The sequence below is a fragment of the Setaria italica genome, chromosome I (assembly GCF_000263155.2).
Source record: "Setaria italica strain Yugu1 chromosome I, Setaria_italica_v2.0, whole genome shotgun sequence".
Taxonomy (NCBI): domain Eukaryota; kingdom Viridiplantae; phylum Streptophyta; class Magnoliopsida; order Poales; family Poaceae; genus Setaria; species Setaria italica.
This window is the reverse complement of record NC_028450.1, coordinates 40,972,895-40,982,955: the sequence shown is the minus strand read 5'-3', so window position 1 is coordinate 40,982,955 and position 10,061 is coordinate 40,972,895. Positions and strand designations below refer to the sequence as shown.

General features: G+C 43.7%; 1 protein-coding gene across 5 annotated transcripts; it reads left to right on the top strand.

Annotated features, from left to right (window-relative positions):
• Positions 1–441: 441 nt before the first annotated feature.
• LOC101781393 (lysine-specific demethylase JMJ703) lies at positions 442–8,988 on the top strand. Of its 5 annotated transcripts, none has more exons than XM_004954241.3 (13): positions 2,448–2,762; positions 2,857–3,002; positions 3,409–3,746; positions 3,846–3,926; positions 4,008–4,085; positions 4,183–4,653; positions 4,918–5,142; positions 5,246–5,407; positions 5,698–6,066; positions 6,147–7,491; positions 7,755–7,858; positions 7,936–8,133; positions 8,349–8,988. In XM_004954241.3, exons 2-13 carry the CDS (start codon positions 2,927–2,929, stop codon positions 8,613–8,615), a joined length of 3,714 nt encoding a protein of 1,237 aa, XP_004954298.1. In that variant the 5' UTR covers positions 2,448–2,762; positions 2,857–2,926; the 3' UTR covers positions 8,616–8,988. The 5 variants fall into 5 exon arrangements, with proteins under 5 accessions (XP_004954299.1, XP_004954298.1, XP_022682726.1 ...); XM_022826991.1 differs by having other exon boundaries at positions 2,449–2,762; positions 2,857–3,024; XM_004954242.3 differs by lacking the exons at positions 2,448–2,762; positions 2,857–3,002 and adding an exon at positions 442–1,176.
• The last annotated feature ends 1,073 nt before the right edge of the window (positions 8,989–10,061 follow it).

Below are 10,061 nucleotides of genomic sequence, written 5' to 3'. Positions count from 1 at the left end.
AATCCCCCTCTACATTTAAACAACGAATCCCTAGCCTAAAGTTTGCTGAAGCTAATGGAGGCTACCAGAGTTCATGAAGGAGAAGTTTAGCACTATCACATCGCCAGTTCGGTTAGTGAGAAATTCAATATTTGTTTCAATATTTTTTCTTATGATGAAATATGGTAAATAGTGTGATTTATTCTGGAAATCTCATATGGCATTAAAGAAGCTCACATGCTACACGTTGCCTTTTTCTCCTCTCCCACGTCTCCTGTCTTCGGAGAGAGGAGAAAATAGTCAAGAAAGGTGAGGTGGGTTCCTCCTTTTCTGCCTCTACCTTCCATACCATCCTCTCCGGTCCCAACACCCAACCTCCCCAAATAAATTTTCTGTATTTTCTTTGCTCATAAAACATATATTAATTGATGTACCCACTTAGTACTATGACCACCATTACTAGACCTAACTAAAATACTGCAAACAAGGACAAAGCTGCCCACGGTTTAAGGCAAAAGGAAGCATAGCGCAGGCAGCCTTTGCTTGCTTGCTGTTCTTGCTCAATTCCAGCAACACCCTATGCTTTTTCACCTTTTACATCCCTAGCTCCTCTGTGGCCTTGTGCTGCCGGATTTCTTTTAGGTTACCAGCAGGTAGAAGAGAATGTAGAATACCAGTTACCAAGCTCCTATAGGAAGCTGAAACCCAGCTGACCACCAAACCGCTATTTATCCTGCCCCTTGTATTTGGTCTTGCAGTATTCCCCTCTCCCTTTGCTGTGTGCCGCCCTCTCGTGGTGGATTGGATTGGATCTGCATATCTATCTATTCTATCTGTTCACAGGAAAAATAATAACCCCTGTGTCTGTGTTGCTGCCCTGACCTGGCTTAGGAGGTGGAGGAAGGTGTTGGTGATTGGGATTGGGCTGTGGCCTAGGAATTCCTGTTAGGGCCAGGAGCTCAGGGCAGCAGCAGGTGCAGGAGCAAACAGATCCCTGCAAAGAAACAAAGAAAAAACTAGAACCGGTAATCTTACAATTTTTGTTGCCGCTGCTGCAAGATCTTGGATCTGAACAAGTTTGTGGCAAAAAAATAACGAGCCTCACGAGCACGGCTGAGATGATGATGTCGGTGGGGCGATTGATTCTGACTTGAACGATTGAACCGGACCTCATCGCACGGATCTGTGCAAGAGCTGGTAAATCCCCCTCTTCTTGCTCTTCTTTTCCCATCGCCTAGATTGGGGATGTTCTAGGTCTAATTCTTGCTGTTGCAATCCCCTTCCCTTTTTTTGCCTGTATGCTTTCCGTATATGGATGCTGCTATTGTCATCTATTTTTCTCTTGGTCGGAAGATAATTATTTGCAGGTTTTCTGGAGTTGAATTTCTTAGATGAAGATGTGAAGTTAGATTGATGTCTACATGTCGCGATGTCGTAGCTAATTCGCCTGGTGTAGTGCATAAAAATTTCTTGCTGCTGCTGCTAGATTTGGATCTGGGAAGCAAAGCTGTTCATGGTCGGGATTATATCTCAGAAAAAAAAGTTGGGATTACTGTTTTTTTTTTTGGGGGGCAGAACCCTCGTCCATCCAACCACTTTACGTCGTCCAATCGCCATGCCCAGTGCTCTCCAGAAGATTCCAGATTGCTTTGACCTGGTGTGTGTGGTGTTCGTCATGTCCTGGGTAGGATGTAGGTCTTGAAGGATTTGGCTTCGTCAGGTGTGGATTGTTCGTCTTTGTGGCGATTTGCGATGCAAGTTCGTAGTCTGTTTGATCGGATAGGCCTCCTGGATTATTTTTTGAAAGCTTCTGAATGGTTTTGTACGGTTTTTGTCGTCCGGTGGCGTTTGAAATGGCAGCTGCTGTTTCTCTGTGCTTTCCGCGTAGTTTCGTAGCTTTCAGAGCATTTGGGGATCTGCTGCTTGCTTGCGTGCGTACTCCTCCTCCTCCTCCTCCTCATGTTTTCGATTTGATTCGGGCAAAGTTGACCCGTACAACATTTCCCCCATCTCTTATTTTGGCGAAGTTTGGACTAGAAGAATTTTTTCCCTACATGCCCTCTTCTGATTTGCGTTCTGGGGGCGAGCCAAGCACTGAAGCACACCTGTTTTCATGCCCAGAGGCCAGAGCGCCGGGCCACCCCTGCCGCCTCCTGTTCGCATCCGCTGCATTGTTTTCTCTTTCCCCCAGGCGCCATTCGATCTCAACTCGATGAGATGGGAGATTGAACAGAGGGATCGGTTGCTGGGATCAATTTGGGGGGAGGGGGAGCAGAGTGGGGCTCGAGTCCGCAAGTCGCGACCCAAGCCGCTGGATGCGGTGCGGGGAGCTCTACGCCCTCTACCCACCCACCCAGTGCTCCAATGAGCTGCCGCCACGTTGCCCTCATTCATTTGGGCTGTTTGCCTTGCGGGCCCACTGGGCCGGTCTATCTGGAAAGGAGGGTTTTTCAGGTGGGCCGGCTATATACTGGTAGAAAAAGGCCTCTTCTCCCCACGGGCCTCGGCCTTCCTCGACGGTTCCTCCCCCACGTCCTCTCTGCTCCCGTCCTCCTCGCCCCGCTCCGTCCTTCCCGTGGTAGGAAGCCATGGAGTTGGAGGATGAGCTGCGGGACGTGGAGCATGAGCATCCCCGTTCCACCACCCAACTTATCCTTCGGAGCGCCGCTCCCGGACCCGGCGATCCCCGACTGCCGCCGCCGCCAACGGCCGCAGCCCGCAGGGCCTTTGTTCTGTTCGTATGCGGTTCGTATCGTACTAGCGGGCGGGGGCGATGTGATTGGGTTAGTGTCATCTCTGTCGCGACTCCCCTTCAATCTGTTTGTATCTACCGGGCTTGCGTCGCCCCGTGCGATGATTATTCGCTTGATGTTTCAGACTTTCAGTGGTGTGGCCTTGCTCAGTTGTTCATCAGGATGCTTTGGTTCCAGCAACTCCCTGCGCCTGAATGGCTCCTAGTGGTGTCGAAATGGTGGTTTTGGCTAGGCTTCCGTTGGGGTTTGGGCACTCTGTTCACTTCCACAGTAATGGACGTGTTGTACTCTTGTATGATTCTCAATTTCTCGTATTTAGGTGCCACTATCTGTAACCCGCTTCAGTTTAGTGGCTTATATGTTGAAGATGAGTGATGCGGTGTAACTGTGGTGGTATGGTAGTTATAGTCGATCTGTACCCTGTTCTGCAGTTTTGATGCAAAGCAATGCATCATTTAATGCTTTAGCTCGAGATGATATGAATGTGATAACTGGAACAACTCTAATCTAATTAACTTAAAGGTAGACAAGGTTTTCTGGTTGACTTGGTTAGGCATTTCCATAGGGTCAGTCTAGTGTTTGTGTTCCCATCTTGGATTTATTGTATTTCTTGGTGTCATGATAAAATGTCTTTCTTTCATGCAGTACTAATTTTTTACTTGAATGCTTCTTGCAGGAATAATGGGAACAGAGTGCATTATGGCCACACTGAATGCGGATCCTGAACCCTCTTTTCCACCTGGATTTGAACCTTTTATTGACCTTGCTCTGCGGGGTATTCAAGATGATGCCAAACCAGATGATACTCATTCTAGTTCAGTGCAAGTAGTACAGAGCACTGAGAAAGATGTCGAAATTTTGGAACCAAGTTCAGCACATTGTCGGAGTGGCACACCTGCCAGTACTTCAGGGAGCCATGGTTGCAGGAAATCACTTCGTAACAGACCTCCCATAGACTATAGCCTCTTCGACCTTATCTCAGATGAAGAATCTGAAGTTGAATTAGCTGAAAAGGTTTTATTTGTGTATTGATTCTTCTTTCTTCTGCAATCCTATGAATTTTTTTTCTCAGAATTTTAATGTGGCTCAATATTGTCCTATTTTTTTGGACAGGGAGTAAGACCAATGAGACGCAGGCAACAATTACCAAAAGGAGTCCTTCGTGGCTGTGCAGAATGTGCTGATTGTCAAAAGGTTTGAGTAATTATGCTAAATTGCTGGAGGTGCTTTCCCAGAGATGTTTTTTTGTTGGCTTATGCACATCACATCATGCAGGTTGTTGCAAGATGGAATCCATCTGGTGCACGCAGGCCTGTTCTTGAGGAGGCTCCTGTTTACTATCCATCTGAGGAGGTACCTTGTTAATTGCCATATCATATCGTACAGTAGTATGAATGTTCGAAGTTCATTTTTGCATAAACTAATCTCATGGTTCCATCTTGTGAATCAGGAATTCAAGGACACCTTAAAATACATTGAGAGTATACGGCCTGTGGCAGAACCATATGGAATTTGTCGCATTGTTCCACCATCTTCATGGAAGCCTCCATGCCTTCTTAAAGAGAAGAACGTATGGGAATGCTCAAAATTTTCAACTCGAGTACAGAAGGTTGACAAGCTCCAAAACCGTAAATCATCCAAGAAGAGCAGAAGAGGTGGGATGATAAAGAAGCGGAGAAAGCTTTCAGAGCCGGAAGATATTGGTAACATTAATAGCAATCAAACTGGGATGCAGCAAAGCCAAGAGAGGTTTGGATTTGAACCAGGACCAGAGTTTACACTACAAACATTTAAGAAGTATGCAGACAGCTTCAGCGATCAGTATTTTAACAAAGATGCATGTGGTGACTTGCCACCATCGGTGGAAGATATTGAAGGCGAGTATTGGCGCATAGTTGAAAGCCCCACTGAAGAGATAGAGGTAAAAACTTCTAGTAGCATAGAAAATGCAGTGTCTGTTGATCCTGAATTTGGGATATCTTTAGATCTTGGCCCTGTTGGTTTCTGGTTTAGCTTTTCCGTGCAGCTCTGTTACCTCTGTCAACCCTGAATTCCTGATTTGCCTGTAGTGCTACATATTTTTGGTCCAACTGTAGCATCTTCCAAGTTCTTATTTCTGTTAGGAATGTTTTTAACATATGCTTGTGCTATCTTCTAACTTATCCGAAAACCCATTCTCATATAGGTAATATATGGTGCTGATTTGGAGACTGGAACTTTTGGTAGTGGTTTTCCGAAGTCCTCCCATGAGGTGAAATCTGATGTTGAGCGTAAGTATGCAGAATCTGGTTGGAATCTAAACAATTTGCCAAGACTACAAGGTTCAGTTCTATCTTTTGAGGGTGGTGACATCTCTGGTGTTTTGATCCCTTGGGTATATGTTGGCATGTGCTTTTCATCTTTCTGCTGGGTAAGATTCTTGTCGACACAAATACTTCTCTTATAATTATTATTGGTATCATAGATTATCCAAATTTAATATTATCATGTCCTGTCTGTGTATTTTCTGACAGCATGTTGAAGACCATCATTTGTACTCTCTGAACTACATGCACTGGGGTGCTCCAAAGATGTGGTATGGAGTTCCAGGAAAGGATGCCGTGAATTTGGAGGTAGCAATGAGGAAACATCTACCTGACTTGTTTGAGGAGCAGCCTGATTTGCTCCACAACCTGGTAAGAGTTTCCCTCTTGATTGTGTATGAAGCACCACTGCATTAAAATCAAACACTTGCATGTGCAATAGACAGTAAAACCTTAACTGTACATGTGCCAAGTAAAGATGTGGTTAATATTATGTTTTCAACATATATGCAAGATGAAAATTTAGTATAATGATGTGATGATGGTTGATGGATATGTGGATTGGTCTTTGCCGTGGCTTGGGATGTTTGCATGAGTTGCCACTTTTGGTAGATATGAAATGTTTGGGGGGTGCATTTATAAGATGGCGACACCTTCTGCAGGTTACTCAATTCTCTCCATCATTGCTTAAATCTGAAGGAGTACCGGTCTACCGATGTGTTCAGCATGAGGGAGAGTTTGTCCTGACATTCCCACGGGCATACCATGCTGGTTTCAATTGTGGTTTCAACTGTGCGGAAGCTGTTAATGTGGCACCGTTAGATTGGTTACCAATTGGGCAGGATGCTGTTGAGCTTTATCGTGAACAGGCTCGGAAAATAACTATTTCACATGATAAGCTGTTGCTTGGGGCTGCAAGAGAAGCAATAAGAGCTCAGTGGGATATCCTATTCCTCAAGAGAAATACTGCTGATAATTTGAGGTGGAAAAGCATGTGTGGACCTGACAGCACCATATGCAAGTCACTTAAGGTAAATTGCCGATGAAACTATTGATAATTATTTGTTTTCATTTAAAAATCAGTGAAATCTGACATATTTTTCCTGCTTAGGCAAGAATTCAGATGGAGTTGACACAAAGAAAAGATATATGCTCCCCATCTCAATGTAGAAAAATAGACGCTGAATTTGATTCTGCAGATAGGGAGTGTGCATTCTGCTACTATGATCTGCATCTTTCTGCTTGCGGCTGTCCATGTTCCCCAGAGAAATATACTTGCCTTATACATTCAAAGCAGCTTTGCTCATGTGACTGGGGTAAAAGATTTTTCCTATTCCGTTATGATGTCAATGAATTAAATATCTTAGCTGATGCTTTGGGTGGGAAGTTAAGTGCCATTCACAGGTGGGGTGTCTCTCATCTTGGATTAAGTTTGAGTTCATGTGTTAAACAAGAAAAAGACCAAGATCTGAAGACACTTAGCAGAGCAACTGATGGACCCAGAAGGTCCTACATGTCACAGGCATCAACAGTATTGTTGTCACCTTCACTGGTTTGCAATGAACAGAAAAGCAGTGGAAATAAGATGCTGAACTCAGGTTGTTCAGAAATCAATACTGCTTGTCCTTCTGCAGAACAACTAAAATCGGCAAATGTTTCACCACAAAAGGAGCCATGGGTGAAGAATGATTTAGCATGTACACTAAATAATGGTGTCAGCCAATTACAATATAATGGAGGGCCTGGTGGACACAAAAACTCAGCACTAGGCTTGCCAATTCCTTCTGGTGTATCATTTTCTTCCAATGTTGCGACGAGGCCCTTTAGCACTTCAGGTGATATTCACATGAGAAATGCATACAGCTCTCTGCCAGTAATGGTTGATCATGGAAGCAACATGAAGCCTAGTTTGGAAAGCTCAAACAATTCCCATAGGTTAATGACATCTAGCACTAATGCATCTCTGTGTTACTCTTACAAGGATAAAATGCACATAACAACAGAGACTAATGGCTTGGTGACGACAGAGAAAGATAGCTGTCAGGCTCGTGCTGCATCAAGTCAGCCCTTTGTGAGAACTGTTTCAAGAGCACAAATTGTCTCTCAGGAAGCATCAGCTAGCATCTTTGCTTCAAAGCCACCTGTAGGCCCTTCAGTTGTGAAAAATACATATGGAGGTTTTAGTTCAGGAAGCGCCCATTTTGGGTATCCAAATTTTGGTAATCCGCTACCGAATGATGGGTGCCTTCAAAGAAAATCTGAATCTCTATCTGGTTTGGAAGCTCGGGGGCATTCACCTTTATTAGTGCAACCTGCTCTGGAAAATGGAAGTCCACAGAAGGGTCCTCGCATAGCCAATGTTGTGCATCGATTCAAGAGCTCAGTTGAACTTTTGGAAATTGGGGCTGTTGTATCTGGGAGGTTGTGGTCCTCAAGCAAAGCAATCTTCCCAAAAGGTTTGTTTTCTCCTGTCAAATTGGGATACCTCCATATATATATTCCAGCTTTTTGTCGATTTGGAAGCGATTTTGTTACCGGGAACTACCTTTTTGCTGCTTTGCCATCCTTAAACGTTTTTATATGTTATGCATGACAGTAGTCATACTAGAGGAATGCTTGTTGTTTGTTGGATGTCTATCCTCATAGATTTGATTCTCGTTAGCAGTTTGATCTATATTTTGATGTTTTCCTTAGCATGCTTTTATCTTTGTAAATACAGGGTTCAGAAGCCGAGTAAAATACTTCAGCATTGTGGATCCAACGCAAATGGCTTACTACATATCTGAAATATTAGACGCCGGACTGCAGGGACCTCTATTTATGGTAAGTTTCAGTTTTTTTTAACCATCTGTGCACCTATTCTTCAGTATATTTATATCTGTTGCTTGATGCATTTACAGGTGACTCTAGAAAACTGCCCAGGTGAAGTTTTTATCAATGTCTCTCCTACCAAGTGCTGGAGCTTGGTCCGCGAGAGGCTGAATATGGAAATACGGAGGCAACTCAGTATGGGAAGAGCTAACCTGCCTACACTACAGCCTCCAGGATCAGTTGATGGTCTTGAAATGTTTGGGTTCTCGTCACTGGCGATAGTTCAGGTGAGGAAAGCCTTCACTTGACCACTCTCTGAAACACACCTACGTCATGAAAAGTGTAAACTAGTTTCAGGGTTTGCATAATTTTATGGTCGTTGATGCTAGCTGACCCTGCTGGCACATACTAGGCTTTCCAACGATTTATTTGTGCAGCTTGTAATTTGTTGGAGGCTGACTGAAATCTGCGCAAACTGAAACATTCTTTGAATTCCTTTCAGGCAATCGAGGCGCAGGATGTAGATAGCATCTGCACAGAGTACTGGAGATCCAGGCCCCATGTTGTCGCTGGTGATCATGACAGTCGGCATATGCCGCCACCCCAGGGTCCACCGCACATTGCGCTGAGGGGGCTGTTCCAGAGAGCCAGCCGCGACGAGCTGCGAGCCCTACGGAGTCTACTGACGAGCAATAGCAGCCTGGACGATAGGACCAGGCAACAGGCTGCCCAAATCCTCGACGAGGAGATTGCCAAGCAGTGGCGCTGACAAGCCTAAATAGAACTTCTAATCTCTTGACGGCATGGAATTTTTGTGACGGGACCAAGCAGTTAGGCTTGCTCCTTCCGTTGCCCTCGTGCCCATTCTTTGCATTCTTGTGTCCATGCTCCCTGACATGAGGATTTTGCCACCATCTGGGTGTTCTTATGCGGATCGGATGACTGACAGCTCACCAACTGACCAGCGCACATACCGTTATGTTCCTAAATGTTCAGATAAATATTGTCCGTCTCCAAACTCTTGTGGTGCCCTGCTGTTCTTATGTCGCTTGAAGTCAAATATTTTTTTACCTTCCTTTTACCGAGGTGGCAGAATTCTGGCACATGAGAATAGAGTTTTTACTGAGTTGGTCAGAGCGCAACAGGCCGTGTACTTCATGTTCTCCGCTGCACAGTAGACGTATACCAGTATATGCATGCTTGCTGTGTATGCTGTGTGGTTGCTGGTTGCTACTAGCAAACCGCTGCTAGACACCAGTATTCCAATGAACCCCGTCTGACTGGTAGCTGCCATGTGGGCCATCCTTATTCTACTGTGGTCTGCCTCAGTGTTCTTGACTTCTTGCTTACTCATGTGTTTGGACGACCGTCCCTAGTGCAAATGTTCCATGTGTTTTTGGCTCTGAGCTCGATCGGAGAAATGTTCCATGTGTTTCGCACGGTTAAATTCATCGAACGTAGAAATGATTTTATGCAAATATTTGTATGTCGGCACACTTGTCATATTCATCGAACAGGCTAAGCTGTCACTGATCTCTCCGTGTAGTAGTATAGTAACTTTGTCGTTCGAGCGCGTTCCGGATGTTGAATCTGCTGATAGCTACTACCCTGACAAATAGCTCTGATCCATGCAGCCACTAATAGCTGTCACTAACAGAGTGGATTGGTTGAGCACTGCTTGTCACTTTAATGTGAATGCAGTTATAGGATAAAAGTTAATCCAACTATTTAGCACCAAGTCTTTCCTTCTCCGACAAAAAAGAGATTTTTTGTGGATTTAAAATTCAAGCATATAGTTATTAAAATAAAATTTTTATGCATGCCACATTAGTCTAATCTTTTTAAGGCAAATGCACAACCATTTCTATATGCCTAACATAATCTCCAATGAGCGATGCATGGTCAAAATGTTAAAAAAAGATATATATATATATATATATATATATATATATATATATATATATATATATATATATATATATATATATATATATATATATATATATATATATATATATATATATATATATATATATATATATCTCTATCTATATATATGTATATGTATATGTGTGCACATGGAAGATATCCACATGCACATGAATGTGTTTCTCTATGTGCATATATATGTATATGTATATATATCTATCTATATATATAGATAGAGAGAGAGAGAGAGAGAGAGAGAGAGACAGACATATACACAGACACACAC

Excerpts from the sequence above, each read along its gene's own strand:
- LOC101781393 (XM_004954241.3), top strand. The coding sequence starts at position 2,927 with ATGGCTCCTAGTGGTGTCGAAATGGTGGTTTTGGCTAGGCTTCCGTTG. Across the intron at positions 3,927-4,007 it reads AATGTGCTGATTGTCAAAAG|GTTGTTGCAAGATGGAATCC; the intron begins GTTTGAGTAATT and ends CACATCATGCAG. Across the intron at positions 5,408-5,697 it reads CTGATTTGCTCCACAACCTG|GTTACTCAATTCTCTCCATC; the intron begins GTAAGAGTTTCC and ends CACCTTCTGCAG.